Source organism: Engraulis encrasicolus, chromosome 8 (genome assembly GCF_034702125.1).
Source record: "Engraulis encrasicolus isolate BLACKSEA-1 chromosome 8, IST_EnEncr_1.0, whole genome shotgun sequence".
NCBI classification, from domain to species: Eukaryota; Metazoa; Chordata; class Actinopteri; order Clupeiformes; family Engraulidae; genus Engraulis; species Engraulis encrasicolus.
The window spans coordinates 20,848,985-20,872,150 of NC_085864.1; the positions used below are offsets into that span (position 1 = coordinate 20,848,985).

A 23,166-nucleotide genomic window follows, 5' to 3' on the forward strand; every position below is an offset into this window, starting at 1 on the left:
AGATGTTAATCTATTGGTGAAGAAAAAAAGAATACATGGTAGTTGTAAAGGTCAAACTTTATTTGATCAGCTCCACAAAAAAAGTTTTCTTGTAAGCAACACCTCTGTTTAACACCTCTAAACATAGTGGCGGGCATCATCACTCATTACAGGGCAGAGTAGAGTACACACAACATGATGCAGCTGAATGAGCACAGGCAAGATGTGTGTGAGACAAGAAAGCTCCTGACCTGCACACTGTTCACATTTGCAGAGTTTACTTGTGACGTTTTGAAATAGCATGAAGAAGTCCAGTAGACCGAAATGTTGCAAGTAAATTCTGCAAATGTGTGCGGGAGATTTCTTGTCTTGACGTTGGTGACCCAGGGATTCCACTCCTATGCACCTGACCAAAGGAGGTGTGCGTGAATTCTACCAAACAGAAGTTGTGATACTAAAAAAACAACTCTTCACTGAGGAGTGCTGTTCATCAAGCAATGTTCCTTTGGGATCTTTGGCAAGACTTTAACCTGTTAATGCACGCCGTACCTGCAGTGGCGCGCTCCAAAGTCATTGCAAAGTTAACTACCATAGTACTACAATACTATAACATAACACAGGGCCTTTACTAATGCACTATGACTCGGTCATTGCCATCCTGGTAACAGCAAATGTATGACGCCATGTCTTAACGAGTTAATTACAGTTACAACTGAAGTTAAGTTTGACCATATCTTACAAAAACACAAGTCGTGTTGCCGAAAAACAGAGAGAGAGAGTGATGACTTAAAGTTCTCTGTGAGATACTCTACATACTGTATGCCTACATGCACATGGGTTTTAAAGGTGGCACTGGCAGCTGTGAGCAAGTGGGAAATGATTGAAGTAACAACAAAAATTAGTCACGTTCATGTTTATTTTCATAGGAGTAAAATGCATAACATCATGAACAACATACTGTAAAATGCAGACATACTCCTAAAAGAAAACCACAAAAGAAAATGAACCTGGGACACTTCAGGTGAGTGTGCATGTGCGTGTGCGTACATTCCTGCACACTTGTGTGTCAGTGTATTGGGGCTTGCAGTTAAAACAAAAACAAAACAGAAAACAACATCCACAGATATTGGCCTATCAGGCACCACGGAGATACACAAGACTAGTGAATGAAGCGAAGGACAGCAGTCTTCAGGGGTGAGTTTCTCAAAAGAGAAGTTGTTAGCCTGTTAGCAACTTCGGTAGTTTCCAATGGAAAAATGCATTGAAAACAACAAAGTAGCTAATGTAGTAAGCAACTGGTTTTGAGAAATTCACCCCAGATTTTTCTTAATTCCCCTAGGGTCGAAAATTCTGAAGCGTGCTGTCCTCCGCCTCATTCACTCATCTATGTGGGATTCACCACTCAGGTAAGAGCTGTATTAATTATAAGTCGATTAGTGTGCGCGCATCTCCTCCACCACTTTACAAGACACACAAGACCAATCAGTCGGTGGCGTAGACCAGGTACCCGGTGAAGGTGTTGTAGTGGTTCTCGTCATCGCACAGGAAGCATCCAGCGGGCAGCTGCACGGACACCTCGTCTCCAGCACGCAGGCTCAGCAGCAGCGACGCGCTGATGCTATCCTCCTGGTCCTCGTTGTTCTGCTCCGTCAAGGAGACTTGGGGCATCCCGTTACGCAGCAGCTTGACGCAGACCGACAGCCCGGCGCCGGGAGAACCCGCGTCGCTGAAGGCGGTCACAGAGAAGAAGTAGACGCCGGAGCAGGTCGCGGTGAACACGCCCGTGGAGTCGTCGTAGGCGCTGCCCAAGTTCGTTAAGAGCACCTAAAGCGAAAAATGTAATATTGGCAACAGACAAGTCAGGTGTGAGCACTGCAGATTTTACGTAATAACAGCCTTCAGAGTTCCCTTGAACCAACTCTGGAGACACACACATCCTTCTAAAACAGATCATTCCTGCCCCCACACATGACTAGCCTGGTTCTCACCGACGGTCTGTGTGTATGTACTCCACCAGGGGGCTCCGGAGCTACACTCACACTCACCGTCGGTGAGAACCAGGCTAATGTATGACTCCTCTAGAGTTTGGGTCTTACTGTGAACTTTTGCCTTCTAGTTCATACACTCATACTTTAAAAGTCTAACAAATAAAGAGAAAAGTTTATAAAAATCCAGTAATGTTATGTATATATATAGGGGCTTTTTATGCCTTTATTGACAGGACAGTATGGGATGCTGACAGGAAATGAGTGGGAGAGAGAGATGGGGGAGGACTGGGAAATGACCCCGACCGGACTCGAACCGGGGTCCCCATGGGGCGGGCATGAAAGCCCAAATGTGGGGGGCTTAAAGCGCTGCGCTGCGCCACAGCACCCCCCTACAAAATCCAGTAATGTTATAATAAAAATGAGTACTACACACCTTGTACATGACAATGGTGTCGGTGCGGTAGGGTCCCACACAGCGGCGCATATTAGTCAGGGCCGTGGAGAAGGTGATCTGGCTTTCTGGAGGACAGAAGAAAGAAAGAAAGAATAAAAGGAAAAAAACGAAAATGAGAGAGACACAGGGCCTCACACAGCATTGCATGTCCTTATATGACCTGGCTACAGTGGGTGGAGGAAGGCCCAGGCCGTAGGGAAGGCAAACTGACTGGCTGGAAGCAGATGAAGGAATTAAACTCAACTTCTTGACTACTTTGACATTTACTCATGCATACCATATATAATAATAATGATGATGATGATGATGATGATGATGATGAGAGACTTTATTAATCCCCACAGGGGAAATTGAATGCCACCTGGCCATCCACACAGCACATTCCAGACACATAGACAAACATATAATAAATAAGAGCTAACAATAAATAAGCAATAAGAAACAATACACAATAGACAGTCCATCATAAAAGCACACAAAGAGTCACCACAGCATATAAAAACACATAAAAACCAATAAAACCCTCAGCAGCTGTTGTTAAAAAGTCTGATTGCTGCAGGGATAAAAGATCGTCGGAACCTTTCGGTGGAGCACCTGGGGAGAAGTGGCTCCTGCCACTCTTAGTGAACAGTAATACATACAGTACATTATGATTAGTGTGGTTTGATATAAACTTTGCCGCGGAAGAATAAATACATTTAAAAACTGCATTAGTTTGTTTTCTGGGCAGCTTGAAAGGAAACGTGAAGCAAACTCACTTCGCAAGTGATTGACAGCAGCCTGAACTTTGGTCAGGTTGGACTCCAGCTGGTCTATGGTGTCGTTGAAGCGCATGGAGAGGCTGTGGAGCTCCCTCACCATCACACAACAGCTGCACGAGCCGGTGTCCAGTGTGCAGGCTGTAGACACACACACGCGCGCGCGCGCACACACACACACACACACACACACACACACACACACACACACACACACACACACACACACACACACACACACATGCGCGTACATCCACATACACGCACACACATATGCACGCACGTACATACACGTACACTCACACACATATGCACGCACGCGCAAACACACACACACATACACACACGCACATGCACACACACACGCACGCACGCACGCACGCACACACACACACACACACACACACACACACACACACACACACACACACATGTTAACATGGTCCAAATAATTAGAACAATAAGAACAAAACAAAGAAAAAAGCAAAGTTAGAATCATGATAATAGCAAGTCAAGTGTGGCTGACTTCACAACACTGCACTCGACAGCAGCACCCATTACATGTATGGGTAGCCAGGGCCACAGACAGCTTTGGCTGGGTCCAAGACAAAATAACACAGAAGGGCCCCCCACTCCATTCAGTACATACAATGTAAGGAGGACCTAATTCTGGGACCCCCCTACCCCCAGTCCCTTGCCAGCTTCCCTGGGGTAGTTTCCCATGGGGAGCCAGGATCAAGTCAAGCCCCTCTCTCTCCTCCATATATGTCATGTGTCAGTCATCGCTGTCCTGTCTCAATAGGCTAAAAAGCCCAAAAGGGCCCTGCCGTGGCCTAGTGGTTGGTCACATGGGTTACTATGCTGGCGACCCGGGCTTGATTCCAGCTCAGGTCATTTGCCAATCCTCCCCCCCATCTCTCTCTCCCACTCACTTCCTGACACATGTCATTCTGTCCTATCAAAATAAACACAAAAATGCCCCTTAAAAACATTTTTTAAAAAGTCAGAAAAAATAAAGTAAATATATTCTTTCAAAAAATTGCCAGTGCCAAAAAATAATTGTCAATATCAGGCAGCACTATTGTTGAAAAGCAAGGGTGAAAAGGATGGATTTGAGCTTTCTTTTGAAGTTTGAATATAGAGTTTGAATATGGAGCACCCTTACCATTGTCTGTGCGATCGTCAGGCTTCTCACCGGGTGCGTCCCATGAATAGGTCTGAGCAAGAGCTGTTCCCAGCATGCACATCATTACAACAACTGCCAAGAAAAACACAAAACAATGGCATGACGTAATTAATGTAGATATACACTTATGTAATTAATGTAGTGCATATAATTAATAATGTAGACTCATTCCTCTATGTCATGCTGGTATGCACAGTATCTGAATTGTATACACACTCCTGCTACATACACCTACCACACACACTTTGCTTTGAGTTGGCTATCACATTTGACACAAGGGGCTTAGGTTTTCTTTTCATATCTATCTATCTAGTAGTTCAGATACACCGCGCTCTTCCGTGTGGTGCGTCTCCAGTTGAATAACTTAGAAGGTGAGAAAGTGGATAGCACTCAGGTTCTTCTTTTCAACTTTTTATTTTTTTTTATTTTTTACATAGCAGCAGAAGTGTAGACTTCTTTCTCACCATATCTATCTATCTATCTATCTATCTATCTATCTATCTATCTATCTATCTATCTATCTATCTATCTATCTATCTATCTATCTATCTATCTAATCTAATAATTCAAGAAACATCTGTCTATCCGGTCTTTTCCTCGCACAACTCCTGCACCATTCAACCAAGTGAGGAGGGTAGCAGTGTCACGCCAGTAGGACATAAAATACAGAGGATATTACTTAAACAAAAAATTCATTGCCTTTTGAATCTGAAATGACCATCAACGAAAAAGTTGGGGAAAAGTAATATGGCCCACTCACATTACAATGGCACATTGGCCACAAGACAGATGTCACAACCAAACAAGCATTTCCCAACCCTCTCTCATCTCTCTCTCATCTCTCTCTCTCTCTCTCTCTCTCTCTCTCTCTCTCTCTCTCTCTCTCCCTCTCTCACTTGCCTCCTGTCACTTCCACACTGTCCTGCTGCGTTTCCCAAAAACTCTTAAGTAGTACTTAGGCCTAAGTAGTACTTAAGTATGAGAGGCCGCCTAAGCAATATATCAGAAATAGGTCTCACATCATCACTAAAAGTTTACACATACACTATTTTACCTCACACATGCACTTGGCACAACCATTTTATTTGCATGTGCGAGAAAAAAATATTATATGTAGACCTGTAAAATGATTGTATGCATAAACTTTTGGTAATGTGGTATATTGCCTAGACGGCCTCTCATACTTAAGTACTACTCAGGCTTAAGTACTACTTAAGGGTTTTTGGGAAACGCAACCCTGGTCAATAATGACACAAAATCGCATTACAAAACAAAAGCTGTCCGCAGAGGCGATATAGGGTAAGCTGTGGCCCCAAGCTTAAATTCAAAAGAATGAACATTGTCAACAAATAGCCACTACTGTAGTTTACAGTATTTCTCAATTGGTTTTGTACATTTCTCGAATCTCTCTCGCAATTTGCAAAACATAATATTCATTCTCAAAACAGCTTTAACAAATGGCAAAACACAGTGGATGACCTGCAAAACCCAGTCTCTTGCTCAAAACCCACGTTTTTGTGTCAATGAACGTATCAGTGCCAGCAGAATGGTTAGTCATTGTGTCATAGTGTAGTCCGTGTATGGACAAGCTAGTCAAATCGATTTGTCATGTTGTCAATTGAATAGTACACTCTTGATGATCTTTTCTGAAGCAAAATGTTGTTTAGATTGGATGGGAAATGTTGTAAATTCGACTTTATATTACATTGATCAGATAAGATTGTCCTAGATATACATTTAGACTATGACCTATTTATTGATAGGTTTTCTCATTGCAAAATAGGAAAAATAGCAAACTCTGGTTGAGGTGTCAAAATGCGCCCTCTACCATCCCTTTTTACTTGTCTTGCAAGCCCATGTGAAAAAAAATCTAGAACTGTAAAGCAAAATAAATTTGAAACAATACACTGATACTGTATAAAGTGCACTTACTGTCTTGTGAAATTATAGGGAAATATTGTAATTTTGCGTGGAGCATATTTATAAAGGCCACATGAGGCAAAGAGTAATATAATGCAGTACAGTGCCTACTGTTGTATTGTATGCCTATTTTCTCTATCCCTTATACTGCCTTTGATTAGAGAGAGTCAATATTTACCTGCGAGCAATTTACCAATTCAGATCACATTTATAGACAAAAATCCAATGGAAATTATACAGTGCTTATCACATTATGACAGCTTGGTAAATCATTTTGCATGTCAAGACTTAAACTATGACCTAGGGCCTAAATGTTTTGGGGGGTGCGATAGTTTCATGCATTCAGTGACAAAGCTTTTTGAGTGATATGACAAAAGCAATTGATAATGTACGATAAAGCTGAGAATTGTACACAACCATTGCACGGTGGACGAAAGCATTTGCTAAATGCTGAAAACTATGAAAAACGTATTTTACCATGTGCACAGTTAACGGCAGGAAGTCACAATTGAACAAGAAGTTTTGAGAATGATTATTCTGTTGTGAGAAATGTACAAAACCAATCGAGAAAAACTGTAAAGTCTTACCTGTTATTCACTTTAGGCTTCGGGGCCCCAAGCGGCTGCCTGCCTAGCCTGGTGACAAGATGCGTCTCTGTCCTATGGAATCTACTCAACCTTTTACATTTACCTTTACATTTACCTTCTACATTTACCCTTTAAAACATTTACCTCTCATCATCTTGGCGCGTGTGGAGTGAGGCCGATCGATCTCCGCCTGTCTGTCTGTCTGTCTGCGTAGCTGGTGATACCGCTGCTACTGTATTGCTGCTGTGGGCTGTTGGCTCACCCCCTTTAATCTCAGCCTGGGCCCCACCTCGCTCCGCGCCTCCTGGGTGTCACGGATTTGTTTGTTTGGCAACGCAGCCCAGCACAGGTGGGGCAGAGCAGTGCCACCAGGGCCGGATTAACACACTATGCCTGCAGCCTAGGGGCTAAACTAATATGAAAGCCCCCCCACTCAGTGTATACAATGTATGAAGGACCAGATCTGGGCCCCCTCTCTCCCTTGGCCCGGGACAACTAACCCCTTTGCATCCATTCCCCGGCCCTTTGCCAGCTTCTCTGGGGTAGTTTCCCATGCCCAGCACAGGTGGGGCAGAGCAGTGCCACCAGGGCCGGATTAACACACAGGCTGGATATGGCTGCAGCCTAGGGGCTCCCACCTGCCAGGGGGCCCCCACAGGCTGGATATGGCTGCAGCCTAGGGGCTCCTACCTGCCAGGGGCCCCCACAGGCTGGATATGGCTACAGCCTAGGGGCTCCCACCTGCCAGGAGGCCCATAGGCTGGATATGGCTGCATCCTAGGGAAAGTGAAAATTGCAGAGTTGTAACAAGATGCAATATTGAAAAATGAATCTGTCCTGCTGAGCGCAGTTGGTAGTCATGTTATCCGTTAAGTCCTAGCACGTAATTATAATGCTGTCTTCATACATTTTTCACAGATTTGCCTTGAGGGGGGGCCCACAGAAACCTGTATCCTAGGGCCCCCATGCCATCTTAATTCTGCCTTGAGAGCCACGCAGGTGACCAATTCATGTCATCATGTGAGACAAGTGAGTTGGCACTCTGGGCAGCTCCATGTGAAACTAAGAAAGTCAAAAAAGATGAGGCACACACAAGGCTTTCAAGTTCAAAATGTGTATTGTAGCCGACAAGTTACAAAAGAAGTCATCGGAAAAAGCTGGCTCCAGCTTAACTTGTCGGCCACAATACACATTTTGAACTTGAAAGCCTTGTGTGCGCCTCATCTTTTTTGACTGTCTCAGTATCGCTACTTTTGGTGAGCAGTCGCACCAAGCAACACACGATTCAATGTTAAGGCGCAGATGCCAACCCTTTTTGGTCTCTTTTCAGCTCCGTGTGAAAAAAGGTAAAATGTCATTCACCTGGCGGGCCTTCTGAGTCTTCAGCACCTGGATGGGCTCAGGTGGGCAGGGAAGGGTCCGTTGGGGGACCAGGTACTGTAGGACCTATTGTCTGGCAGGAGGACAGATAAGTATAACAAAGAAAAAAACACGTTTCGTCACATCAAAATAAGAGAAACGGGGGCTTGGTGTGCAGACTATATTTTCATTTTTCAGGTGGTTAGATAAGGCCAAGAATTTAACATTTTTGTGATGTGCCAGAGGAGAAATATAGGTAACACTTTATAATAAGTACCCCTTTTTAGGCATTACTTAAGGGTTAGTTAAGCCTTATTTTACCATTAGTTAACCCTTAGTGAATCACGAGTTAATCATTATGTAAGCAGTATTTCTCATTTCCTAACTATTATCTACTACCGTTAGTAAATGGTTAGTGTGTGCTGATATAACGGTTCGCTAAGCAAAGTTAAGCCTTAAATAAGCCTTATTTTAACAATAGTTAACCCTTAGTAAATAACGAGTTAGTCGTTATGTATGTGTTATTCCTCATTTCTTAACTATTATCTACTACCATTAGTAAATGGTTAGAGTGTGCTGATGTAATGGTTCGCTAAGCAAAGTTAAACCTAAGTTAAGCCTTATTTTTAACATTTATTAACCCTTAGTGAATCACGAGTCAGTCATTATGTATTTCTGTGAAATTATTAAGTACTGTTAATTAATCATTCGTCTATGGTGATTTAACCTTCTGATAAGCATTAGTAAACCATCATTAAAATGTCTGATAACCCACCTTTATTTATGAAAAAAACATTATCTCTTTGTTGTCTCCTACCACCTATCCATTAACAAGTACTATTAGGCATGTATGGTAACGGTTTGTAAACTCTTGCTTTAGCATCAGTGAAGTCTTATTTAACCCTTTTGTAATGGTTAGTGTGTGATGACTGGTAGCATGGCAAACAGTAGGCCTAGGCCTAAGTTGAGGCTCATGTGACTGCCCCTCATGGATGTTTCTGGACATTAACAAATGACTTGTTAAGCGTTGCTTATGCATTATCAAGGAATTACGAACCATTACTTAAGTATATCTGGGGAACTGATCTAAAGTGAAAACCTGTTATGGCTTTACAACACGTTAACAAATGATTTGTTAGGCATTGCTTATGCATTAACAAGAAGTTACAACTCACTACTTGCGCATATATGGGGAACTTTCAAATTGAAAACCTTTCCATGCTTTCCAAAACGTTAACAAATGACTTGTTAAGCATTGCTTACGCATTATCAAGGAGTTACAACTCATTACTTAAGTATATCTGAGGAACTGATCTAAAGTGAAAACCTTTCCATGCTTTACGAAAAATGTTAACAAATGATTTGTTGGGCATTTCTTATGCATTATCAAGAAGTTACAACTCACTACTTGCGCATATCTGGGGAACTTTTGAAGTGAAAACCTTTCCATGCTTTCCAAAACGTTAACAAATGACTTGTTAAGCATTGCTTATGCATTATCAAGGAGTTACAACTCATTACTTAAGTATATCTGGGGAACTGATCTAAAGTGAAAACCTTTCCATGCTTTACAAAACGTTAACAAATGATTTGTTAGGCATTGCTTATGCATTAATAAGAAGTTACAACTCACTACTTGCGCATATCTGGGGAACTTTTAAAGTGAAAACCTTTCCATGCTTTCCAAAACGTTAACAAATGACTTGTTAAGCATTGCTTATGCATTATCAAGGAGTTACAACTCATTACTTAAGTATATCTGGGGAACTGATCTAAAGTGAAAACCTTTCCATGCTTTACAAAACGTTAACAAATGATTTGTTAGGCATTGCTTATGCATTAACAAGAAGTAACAACTCACTACTTGCGCATATCTGGGGAACTTTTAAAGTGAAAACCTTTCCATGCTTTCCAAAACGTTAACAAATGACTTGTTAAGCATTGCTTATGCATTATCAAGGAGTTACAACTCATTACTTAATTATATCTGGGGAACTGATCTAAAGTGAAAACCTTTCCATGCTTTACAAATCGTTAACAAATGATTTGTTAGGCATTGCTTATGCATTAACAAAAAGTTACAACTCACTACTTGCGCATATCTGGGGAACTTTTAAAGTGAAAACCTTTCCAAGCTTTCCAAAACGTTAACAAATGACTTGATAAGCATTGCTTATGATGAAATAACACATACATAAGGACTTACTCGTGATTCACAAAGGGTTAATTAATGTTAAAAATAAGGCTTAACTAAGGTTTAACTTTGCTTAGCGAACCGTTATATCAGCACACACTAACCATTTACTAACGGTAGTAGATAATAGTTAGGAAATGAGAAATAATGCTTACATAATGATTAACTCGTGATTCACTAAGGGTTAACTAATGGTAAAATAAGGCTTAACTAACCCTTAAGTAATGCCTAAAAAGGGGTACTTATTATAAAGTGTTACCGAAATATACATCAAGGAAAATGGGTAACTTCAGAACATTGTTATCTTAAAAAAGCTTTATTAACATTTTATTAGCATGTATTAATGGACTAATTATTAACAAAACATTAACAAATGTTTGTAATTGAGTAAGAACCAACCGACTGCTTCATAGTGGAGTGGGAATCTGCTCCTACTGGATGAGGTTGTATTCGCCTGCTAGACTCTTCTATATATCCAGGAGTTTCATCTGTTTTGCTCTTTGGAGGACAGACTCACAGGACTGCTGTGGTTCTGCTGTGTCTGGTGTGTTAACATAGCATTTCTTACTCATTCAGAAACATTTTAACTTTTTTGATAATTAGTTAATCATTTTCTGTGTTAAAAAGTGTTTATAAAAGTTTTTATCTAGTACTCTTTTTTTTACAAATGTAGCCTATACATATATTGAGTGCTTTAAGTAGCTGTTAATCATCAGTGGTGGTTAACCCGCACCACCGCCTTAATAGAAATGAGCTGATAAATTAGCAAAGTATAAGTACAAAGAGCACCCCCAACACACACACACACACAACATATTTTGCGCCCTGCCAGACCGGTGTCCTTTGACAGTTCAAAATCAAATCCAATTGGGTTGTTGCTGCTGCTATTGTTGGGGGAAATATCAGAGAGATCACAAACAAAACAGACGCATATCTGGCAATGTGCCTATGGTGGAAAGGGGAGAGGACTACGTTTTGTGGGAAAAAATAATAATGCGAAATGAGAAAGATGGCATCAAGAAAGACAGGAATCATAACAAAACGACGAGAAATGGAGAAGCTACAATAATGGAGGGGAGAAAGCTCTGCTATCGCTCTCCTTTCCTCTAGGCTGGCAGGTCAGGACAGTAATTTAGCAATGAAATAGTAGACGGTAGAAAACACAGAGAGGAAATGCCTGTTTGGATTACAATCAGTGGCATTACAATAGAATCGTATCAACAGTCGGTGTCAGTGTCACCTACAGGTCTGATTTTTTTATGTCAATTATGTCGCGTTCAGACCAGGAGTGAACTACGCTGCCTGGTAGCAGTGGTAGCAAAATAAGTTTTGCCTTGAATTTGCTGTATTCGCTCTGGACGTGACATTGACCTGTTTGGTTTAGCTAATCACATAACGGCTCTGGATTGACAGCCTGGGACATTCGTTGATACGAACATTCCAATTGGTATACGCCGAACCGCGTCATAGCTCATTACCATAAGATTAGCTTGACTTAAATCGTAAAAATTCGCTCTGGTCGCTCAGTTCGCTTCGCCCCTGGTGAATTTGCTCAGGTTGCGCTGGTCGACTCGCGTGCCCTCCATAGAAAAATAATGACTTCCGTCACTCCATTCGCTTTGGTCGCTCCTGGGGGGGGTCAGTCCATTATTTTTTTTTAAACTAAGAGGGGCGTTGTCAGACTTATGATGAGGCCATGGGGGCGTTAGGAGGCTTATGATGGGGCCATGGGGGCGTTAGGAGGCTTGTGATGAGGCCATGGGGGCGTTAGGAGGCTTGTGATGAGGCCATGGGGGCGTTAGGAGGCTTATGATGGGGCCATGGGGGCGTTAGGAGGCTTGTGATGAGGCCATGGGGGCGTTAGGAGGCTTGTGATGAGGCCATGGGGTCGTTAGGAGGCTTGTGAAGAGGCCAAGGGGGTGTTTGTTCAAAAAAGGTCGAGAACCACTGATGTAAACAAACACAACATGATGAGGACATACTGTAAGCACAGGATAAAAAAGTAAAAAAAAAAAAAAAAAAAAGCATTTACAATATATTGTGGTGCTATCTTCAATAATTCAACATTTTTTTAAAATCATATGTAGTTGACGAAATGATGTAATGATAGACAAAACAAGAAAAGCATGCACATTTTCGAAATGACAAAAACAAACAACCCATTATCCTTTACTGCATTGAAATTTCAGCAATCACCTTTCTAAAAGTCATATATTATTACGTAATGCAGCCAGAAAAACTCAGACAGAGAGGAATTGAATTGTTTTAATGGCAAGTTATTGACTGGGCATTTGCAAGGAATAGGTGATTATTTGGCTGAGGTCCGATAGGTCTCACTCCGTAATGTCAGCTGCTGGGCTCGCTAGGTAAGTGCCTAGTTGGCAGGGCTGGAACGGGCTCAAAAAATGACCTGGACATTTTTTACATATGTAGACTGGACCCTCTAACACATCCACAAGCCACTTTCATATCTCAACTGTCCTGACAATGGAACAATGGACCTACCCCACTAATGTGGGTCAAACACCGGGCCAAAACAACAAAAACAACATCAATAGCAACAGCATTGGCCTCTGAGGACTGTTGGCCCACCGGGAAAATGCCCTGTATGGCAGACAGCCCTGCTAGTTGGGGTGCCTGGTTGTGACATGCTTGAAGATATTGAATACCAATCAGCTCCTCTTCTGCCTCTTGGCATCGAATTCGAGACGATTCGTCTAATGAATTGTTGAGAGGGGACCATTCGAACAAAACGTTGGACCATTCGTAGAAGGCATGGGGCGTTTCGTGCAGTACCTGAGGATTTTTCGTAGAAGACCTAAGGACGTTACGTTCAACCCATGCAGACCTTTCGTGTAACTGGGCAGACTTTTAGTTTAGTCTGCCTATTTTATTAGCCAATTATTTTTATATTTTATCAAACTTGTGTGCCTACCACCACAATGCAATGAAAACAAAAATCGAACCATGTAGAAAGTGCGTGCATGCGTCTCTATTTTTATTTTTTATTTTTTCATTTTAGTTCAGGCTGCTTTTTTTATCATTAGGCCTATTTTATAGCCTATTTTATAAATATACTATATCGTAACGGACTGCTTCTGCCTCCTCCGGAGTGAGATAGCAGAGTTACCCCCTGTGCACTACATCTGTCTATAAAATGGAGTTAATTTCAAATGGCGGGTGAGACTGTCAGGAAGCAACAAGCCGAGAGAGCAAGAGAGAGGGAACCATGAAGTGTGCGCCGAGAAGATCATCATTCGCAAGAATGCTAAGCCAGACATTGATGTGAGCTGTTCCAAATTGAGACCAAGCGCACAAGTCTGCAAACAAGGGTTTTGCAAAAGTGCACTACTAAAAATAAGAAAAGATATTCGTTGTGTTGATCTGAGTTATTTCTAATGTGTTGGTCACTGATTTGTATTCATTTTTGGAAAGGTAAAGGCAGTCTTATTGTTGCCTAGCTGGCGCCCATCTCATAACTTAAAACAGTCGGTTGCACCGCTACAATATCGACGAAATGTTTTAAAATGTAGGCTTACAACAGTAATTTAAAGGTAAGGGATAATGTATTGTCCACACGTGACTATAAGAAAATATTGCCCTACGGGACAAATAAGACCCCCGATGCCGAAGGCAGAGAGCTGTTATTCCGCTCCGAAGGAAATATATTTCCGTAGTCACGTGTGGACAATACATTATCCCGCTTATCCCGCCTTTACCAACATTAGAAAGCATAGAATACATAGTTAACCAGTAGTTTATAGTAACAGGTTTATTGCCATTTTATAGCGTGCGCAAAGAAAGATAGTTCGTGGAACGCTCATAATATAAAAAGAAAGAAAGGAGTCGCACACTGGAGCTGAATGCAGAATCAAAAGCTGTATTAAACAAAGCCGAAAAAAGTAAATAAAACCGACAGACAGGGGACAAACGTTCCGGGTCTAGCCCATCATCTTCCTTCTCTTCTTTTTAATTATACTGCTCTTGGAATTACGCACCGAGCGATACGCTCCGGATAAGACATTGGCGCGGACGTCACCCCACCATTACGCACATAATTTAAAAAGGTTAACAAGCAACAGAGTTTGGCTACTTTCTAACTTGTTACAGCCACATTGCGCTTCAAACTGTTTGCAGGCTGCCTCGTTCACTGCGCGATATCTACTAAACTCGGGTTCATAACAGGACCATTTCTATCTGATCTGTGCGCCGGATGGTTGGCTGGAGGAGGCAACGCTAGCCTAAAGAGTAGGCTACTTCACCCTTAAGGAAACTATCAACGAACTCCTCACTTGTTAAAAAAATACTACTGTTAATAAAAGATGTCACGACAGCGGCCGGCGGGCAGTGACAGTTTGCTTTCTTGAAATAACAACACTCGGACAATAGTGTAGACTTGTGCGCTACACGCTGGGGTGGGGCAGGGCTGCTGAGCTGTCTGCTACAAGCTGTCGTGCCGGGACGTGGACTGTATCCATTGCGTGCGGCCGGTCGCTTTGGGAACTGTGGGTAAGTTGCATTTGGGTAGGCTATTGCGCGTGTTATAGTTGAATTAAGTAATTGACGAGCCAACGTCCGGCAGCAGTGGCTGAGTGTGTAACTTAACTTAACTTTTGTAGGCTACTATCGTCCGAGTGTCTCCAGATTGTGATTATTTATTCATTTATTCAAAGACGATAGCAGTTTACAGACGCTGCTGGCTGCATGGATATTGTGGTGGTTTTCCCTCCTAATTGTATTTTATGAAATTGTAAAAATAAAACTACCATAACATTTACTCCTGTTGTCTGTCGTTCCTGAATCGTGGTCTAAATTTCACCTCTTACAATAGTGTCAAGTCCAGTGAATGATCCTGCATCCATGGATAATTGGATAAAGCATACTAAGTGGACATGAAAGAAATGCGAAATTAAAACAACAGCGTGTCAATGCAAGCACTTTATTTATCACATGTGAAACGAGAAGGCAATTAGTTAATAAATGAAACAGTGTACAGGTCAGTGCTGGTAAAAAAAGAGTTTTAATGACTTGCACAAAGTTGATGCTCGTTTGGTGAACTTCAAAACCTGCGCTGTATTCAATAAAAGCTGGGCATAATGCACATAAAGGACTGAAAATGCAAATGAATCAAATCCCAGGAAAAAACAAACCGTATCCCGGGAATCCCGGGAAATAAGTGATTTAAAGTCAATTGAAATTTGTCCTCAAATTGCACCAAATCTGGGTGGTAATCCCCTATATGTGTGTACATACAAACCCCAACTCCGATGAAGTTGGGACGTTTGGTAAACAGTGAATAAAATCAAAATGCTATCATTTTCAAAACATTCAATCTATTCATTAGATGGAGAATAGTGAAAAGACAACATATTAAGTGTTAAAACTGAGAAAAAATATTGTTTTGGGGGACATATGTACTCATTTCTAATTTGATAAATCCAACACGTCTCAAAAGAGTTGGGACGGGGACAATAAATGGCAGCAAATGTCGAGGAAGACTAAAAACAAAACAAAAGACAACACTTAACAGTTAAATACATTAACCGATTAGATGATTTTATATAAAAAACAGTGTTAATTCCTATCTTGGACATGATTTCACCAGCTTAAATGGTGGGTGTATTCCTTGTCATGTTTTGCAATGTTTTCCTTTCTGTAGTGCTTACAGTGTGACAGGTCTTGACCAAAACCCACAATTTTATCACCTGCTGGTCCTTATGATGGAGCCAAACTGTTAAAACATAGTAGAGAATGCAATTTGACCTTACTATGTGGCAGTAATCGAAGATCTCCCTTCAAAATATAATGCATGAGTGGCTTTTCATGCTGTTTAAAACCCATTTATACCATTCAGCACTGTATTTAACTCTACAGATGAGTGAGAACATCTTAACCAATGCACTACTGCACCCTCATGCCATCATGGAGGCTGACTTTTGAAGCTAGCACTAACACAAGTTGGATGGTCCATTTTTACTGTAGCACAGGATGTGCAATGCTCTGTTATTGTCAAAAAGAATGGACTTCTACAACTTCTGCTGACTTCTGTAAGCAAAGGACAGTTTCCCATGTCTTCTGGGTCTATTTCAAGTGAGCTCAGGTGCTTAGGAGAAAGTTACACCCCTGTATCATTTGCAAGCATTAAGCATTCTTAATATGGTCAATTTTCAATAGCTCTAGCACTCCAGGAATTAGAGTGAGACTACAGCCAATATATATTTCATGATGTCATGAACCTATACAATGATTTTAGTAACAAAAATATGTCTTATATACACTCAATCGTGGTAAATCAAAGGGAATTCAAAAACGTATGTAATAACTATGGTAATTATTCCCTTTGCATCTTTAATTCTGAGTGACTCAGCCTCTCTGTGATGATCTTATACCTGGACACCTATATTGTCCGTCAGTACAATTCATTTTGAAATGTTCTTCTTTGTTGTTTTATCTTATTTGGATGTTTACTAAATTTCACTGATCCCCGTCCCAACTCTTTTGAGACGTGTTGGATTTATCAAATTAGAAATGAGTACATATGTCCCCCAAAACAATATTTTTTCTCGGTTTTAACACTTAATATGTTGTCTTTTCACTATTCTCCATCTAATGAATAGATTGAATGTTTTGAAAATGATAGCATTTTGATTTTATTCACTGTTTACCAAACGTCCCAACTTCATCGGAGTTGGGGTTTGTATTCTATGTTGTAGCCCAGTGGCGTAGCTAGAAAAGAAAATCTAGGTGTTCCCAAGAAAATACAGGTGTTCCTTATTTTTTTTTATTTTTTTTATTTTTTTTTAACTCAGAGTAAACACATCATAGCATGTTTGCACGGATCGGCCTACTATCACGGTGCCATACTATTACGCATACTATTACGAATGAATCATGATTGGCAAACCCAACCTAACTTATTTGTTGCTATATTTGCGCTGCAACTGAATTCAAAGGGATGTATATTGGCTTTAAATATACATCAATTATCTCATCAGAGTCCATTCCTCGGCGAACTCCTTTTCAAACATTGACTGGAAGTGTTGCCAATTCTTGAAAACATGTATTGCTGTAACGGTGGCTCTGGTGTTTAGGGCTACAAAATATTATTAAGGAAATGTTGAAACTAACAAACAGAAAACCAATCCACCAGTTGGGCTGCGTTTGAAACGTTATTTAGTGTTCAATTTATATCCCGAAATTGGGAAACAACAAGGACAGCCTCCAACGCAAGGAAGGCAAAACACAGCCATTCTGGCTAGTAGCAGAAGTTTTCACAAACCCAAAAGGCCGACCGGCTTAACCAAAACAAAGGAGAAAAGAAAAGGATGGGAAGAGGGGTACAGACAGGGCTGGCTGGAAGAGGCGCGCGCGTGTGTGTGTGTGTGTGTGTGTGTGTGTCTGTGTCTGTGTGTGTGTCTGTGTGTGTGAATGTGACGTGGGTAATCACAGTTAGCACGAGCAGCAGTCAGCTTACCGGTCCAGACAATCAGAAAGTAAAGGAAATGTCTTCACGGTACCTGACCTGTTCCGAGCGTCCCAGCGTTTCACAACTCCAAACGAAATACACAATTCACACTTGGTAGCAGTCCGAGTTGGTAGTCAGTCGGCGTGTTACTCTCTCCGCAAATAATGCTACTCCTCCACCAAATAGAACACACCGTTTACAGGCATCTCCATACTGGCATTCTCAATGAGAAATCTCCCCTAAAGATCATAATGTGATGTTGTTTAATCCATTTCGTGTTAGTTATGCTAGCGACTGGGCTTCTTTATGGAGCGTTCATGATGGGTATCAGCTGCATCAAAATCTTCAAACTTGTTTTTAAAACTACCGCGTCTGTACTGTCTGTGTCTGCGCGCGCGTTATCGTTTACGCATGGTCTTCTCTATGGGATGTACTATATTTATTTTAGGAGCAACGTACGAATGAAAGGGTTGAAATCCATACTCGTCGCCTACATGTGCGGCCTTTTTATCATTTCGTGTCCATAATAATTTTAGGCACATAACGCTCACGCCCTCCGCAATTTAATATTGCACTCCAACCAACTGTATCGGGCAAAATCATTTAGCTATCCACTGACTGCTTCAGGGATGGCGAAAGCTTTCAGATCGCTCTGGCATTTAGGCACGTCTACAGAAGATCTGGGATCCCCAAGCTAACTGTATTTTGGTTCATCTATAGCTGCATCATCCTCTACTCGCGCAGACCCTCAGTGCTTCGTGCATCTTCGTTACACTTCCTGAATATACATCTGCGTGAGAACCAGGTTATCATCCTCTCGGATGGTGTGGGTAATAATCAGCGGTGTAGTCTACTTTTTTGAAGTGGGTATACTGTATATTTCAGAATTTTTGTAGTGGGTATACTGTATATATTTGTGCTATTCAAAACAATGGGTCAATCAATTTGAAGTGGGCATACTGAAATCCCTGAAATTTAGAAGTGGGTATACTCCGTATACCCGCGTTCTACGTAGACTACACCACTGGTAATAAGGCTAACTGTGGGCTCACTTGGTGGTGTCGTGGACCTGCTTTTTGAAGGGAGAACCTCTGCGATTCTGGAACCTGAAGTCTGTTGGACCTAAAGCCGTGGCTTTTTAAAATAATAACTGTGGAATGGAATCAGAAAAATTAATTGCATCGCGCTCACCATTCACCGGCCTGAAGTCATTTGGGAGCGATTATGCTTCAGTGATATGTAGACCGACAGTTGGTTATTGCCTTTAATGTAGGCGGATTTCGGGGGCATGATTTTGTTGACAAGTACTTATTTAACGACTTAAATGAAGATGTCATGAAGACTGTTTGACGGCCCCTTCCATAGGACAGCATCCATCCATCTATCCATCCCTTCCTCATCTTTACGCGCAATGGTAATAATAGCCATTACTTTTCTTGTAGACGTTGCGCGTAATATTTTATTCATTATCGACTTATTTCAAGCAGCATTCCACTGTCCACTCTGTGTGGCCCTGTTGAAAGGGTTGCCTTGTCTATGCGGGAGGGGGGATGGCTTCCACTGAACACGGCAGGTCATTTGCATGACAAGACTTCATGCCCATTAGCGAACACTTTGTTCTTAACAACTTCCCATTAAGAAATGTGTATTCTAAATGTGTTTGTCACTGTTTTCAGCAAGCCTGGCGTCGCCATGAGGACCTGATGTTTTCCACAGAAAACATGCATGGTTGCAACCACTTAAAAAAATAAATAATAAAAAAAAAAACCTTCTCACCATTTCACTGAATTTAAAGACTCACTGCTCTGATGTAGCCTACTCTTTATTATTTGGTGTTGGATGCATCGCGTGGCATGGGCAGACGTTGGTAGGCTTTACGCATGCATACACGCACACAAAACGGTTCAGTTCAACGTTTATTGACCAGCAAGCAAGCGGCGCAGTACCAGCTGATTTGCTCTAGAGTCGCGAAGTGAAAACTGACTTTCAAACCCACATCGCAATCACCTTCAAGCGAGAGCGCACGCTAGGAAGAATGTTCCATTCATGTTGATGTGGGCAGGGGAAAAGTGTTGCAAGAACATTGGACTCATTCAATATCATTGTGCAAAGTGTGTGTTGCAATATTGTGCTGAGGATATGTGTTGGGGATTTCTCGTGTGTTTATTTTGTTTGCGTAAAACGATTCCACCAATAGTGCAAATTACAAGTAGTTCTAGGCTATGTCTGACAAGTAGAACTACGGAGGAATTCTAACGAAACCTAAAACAAAATAGGCAGTTAGCTTATTTAATAACGAGGCCAAAATAGGTAGCTACCAGCTTATTTAATAAAGAGGCCTAATACAAATAAAATAATTGCTCAAGACTATTGCCTTTACAGTTAAAATGAGCGTGAAAAATAGCTGAATTACATTTTTTAATCAACAAAAAACGTTGGAATGAGCGTTAAAAACAGCTGATTTACATTTTGAAACATTTACAAAATAGGCAGCCTGAAGGCTTGAAGGGATTGGAGGACAATTTCCAACAAAAAAATATAGCAGCCTGAAGGGACGTTCTCTCTCTCTCTCTCTCTCTCTCTCTCTCTCTCTCTCTCTCTCTCTCTCTCTCTCTCTCTCTTTAAACCGTAGCATGGATTTAACATGGGTGCATTCTGTAGGCTATGTTTTCCAACACTGTTGTATCTTTTCTGGTCATGCGCGAACTATTTGTTGTCATTCAGAATCAGAAACATCAAAGTGTCGGCAGACAGCTTTCTCTTGTTGCTGGTGCTTTGCATTTCATTTGAATAGTGAAGCTATAGGCCTACTCTCCACACATAGGTATATTCCAGACCCCCAGAAGACGGTAGCTAGAAGCTTTCATCTAAAAAGTTACCGGAAAGTCAGAAAACTCGCTGCATGACAACCAAATGTGCTCAGTGGTCAAGACTTCTAGACGCACGCTGCCCTGATTCAAAGCGACAAGGCTGTGCTTGGTCCCGCCTCTCTGCCCGCAGATGGGGCTACTCAAATACTGTTCCAGAAATGTAAGGAGTAGAAAGTAACATAGGCCTACAGATATTTGTCAAAAAATGTAACGGAGTAAAGTAACGGAGTAAAAGTGAAAAAAAAGCTTCTCAAATATTGTTCCAGAAATGTAAGGCGTAGAAAGTAACCTAGATAATTGTCAAAAAATGTAAGGCGCAAACGTAAATTGTCAAAAAATGTAACGGCATAAACGTAAAAAAACAACAACATACCAATTAAAATGAGTAAGTACATTTTATTTATAAAGCACATCTAAAAACAGCAAAAAAACAGCTGATTTACATGTTTTAATCAACAAAAAACAAAACTGACCAAAATGAGCGTTATAAACAGCTGATTTACATATTTAAATAAAAATGAGCATTAAAAAAGCTGATTTACATTTCTAATATAGGCAGGCTGAAGGGACGTTTAGTTCAAACCTAAGGATCTTTAGTTCAATTTTAAGGACGTTTCGTAGGCTTTTGCGGTAGACGGAACGTCCTCGACGAAAGATCCCCTGCCTTATACGAATGGTCCAACGTTTTGTTCGAATGGTCCCCTCTCAACAATCCATTCGACGAAAAGACCTGTACCCTTGGCATCTTGCAGGCTCACCTGGCTGCCTCGCTACCCTGCTGCCCAACAAAGCGAAAAGGCTCACTGTGCAGCGCTCCAAAGTGGGTAAAATTACTTTACAGTCTAGTCTTAGTAGTTTTGGGGAGATTATTGACATGTGGCAGTTTTGTTACTTTATATTGCCACCTTTTGTGCAGATCAATCATGTTGTTTAACTTTAGACTTTGATATATATATCATTAAAGTCCTAGTAAGTCATTTTCAACTACAATGCAGTTGCTGCCTTTTTGCTTTATAGGGCAGTACTGGTGTGTGACATGCCATGAGAAATTTCATGAACAGCCATTTCAGAGCACCTCCTATAATTTTGTGCATGATTTGGTCTCACCTACAAACCTGATTTCTTTTGGAAACAAAACACAAGGATGTGAATTCACTTGCGTAAGGGTCAACAAGCAGTTGTGAATGAGACAAGAAATGTTAACTATTCTGTTCATTTTTGGTATCCCACACCTCCTGTGTGAATAGTGGTAAACAAGACGCTTTCCAGGAAAACATTTTTTAACTAGAAGTATTCAGAGAGCGCAGACCTCCGCCAAGGAAACTGCTTGATACATTTGACCATGTTACACCCTAAGTCTTTCTGCCTTGTTTTTGTGCTGTTCCCGCAATTCAATTTCTGGTCACCAGGGGGCGTATATAGTGAAGAATCTTTTACAGGTAAAAAGTCCTGGTTCCGGTTCGTGATCCGGATCGCCACTAGAATGTAATCACTTGTTCCTTGGGTCATTACTAACAGCTCCACAAAGTTTCGTCCAAATCAGTTGATTAGTTTTTTGAGTTATCCTGCTGACAGAATCTTTTTTTTTAAATCCTGGTTCCGGTTCGTGATCCGGATCACCACCAGAATTTAATCACTTGTTCCTAGGGTCATTATCAACAAACCCACAAAGTTTCATCCAAAAATGTTGATTAGTTTTTGAGTTATGCTGCTGACAAACAGACAGACAGACAAACCAACGCGACCGAAAACATTACCTCCTTGGCGGAGGTAATGAGCCACATGGTATGAAAGTGCTATTTGAATTTAGTTCATGTTTGTTTGTTAACATTAATTGAAACCCTTAAAGTGATCAGCTTCATGTGTGTGGGTCAAATCAGGGGTTCTGGAAAGCGTAGTTGTTAGCAGTTAGCAACTTCGGTAGTTGCCAATGGGAATTTGCAGTGAAAACAACAAAGTAGCTAATGAAGTTAGCAACTATGGTTTCGAGAAATGCACTCCTGTGCCAGATAACATCAATTAGGTTGCAGGTCAATGTTTTGTTGTCATAAATGCACTAAAAAAGAATAGAACAGCTAGATGAATTCATTTGAAAGTAAGTAAATACCCCCCCCCCCCCTTCTTTCTCTCTCTCTTCCTCTGTTTTCAATCCATTACAGTAGAATAAACTTAACAACAGAGTTAAGATATTAGTATACCATTACTCACAGTTACGCACACATTTCACCCCTATGGACACGATTGTAAAACTGACTTACAGCAAAATAGCATGGTGCACAACCACAATGTGTGACTACAAGCAGATACAGAGAGACAACTTTAAGTTCTCAGTTATAAAAGTTTTAATGGCTGAAACTTTCAAGCTGTTTTTGAACAAGACAGTGTTAAGAAAATAGAAATGAAAAT

General features: G+C 41.2%; 1 protein-coding gene across 1 annotated transcript; it reads right to left on the reverse strand.

Moving 5' to 3' along the window:
- Positions 1–1,461: 1,461 nt before the first annotated feature.
- On the reverse strand, positions 1,462–22,544 carry LOC134454834 (complement C1q subcomponent subunit C-like). Its single transcript, XM_063205993.1, has 5 exons — positions 22,518–22,544; positions 4,345–4,489; positions 3,180–3,320; positions 2,401–2,486; positions 1,462–1,803 (listed from the first exon to the last, which is right to left on the reverse strand). The coding sequence occupies exons 1-5, from the start codon at positions 22,542–22,544 to the stop codon at positions 1,462–1,464; spliced, it is 741 nt and encodes a 246-aa protein (XP_063062063.1).
- Between the last annotated feature and the right edge of the window lie 622 nt (positions 22,545–23,166).

Excerpts from the sequence above, each read along its gene's own strand:
- LOC134454834 (XM_063205993.1), bottom strand. The coding sequence starts at position 22,544 with ATGTGGCTCATTACCTCCGCCAAGGAG. Across the intron at positions 4,490-22,517 it reads TCATTACCTCCGCCAAGGAG|TGTATATCTACATTAATTAC; the intron begins GTAATGTTTTCG and ends TAATTACATAAG. Across the intron at positions 1,804-2,400 it reads ACACCATTGTCATGTACAAG|GTGCTCTTAACGAACTTGGG; the intron begins GTGTGTAGTACT and ends TTTTCGCTTTAG.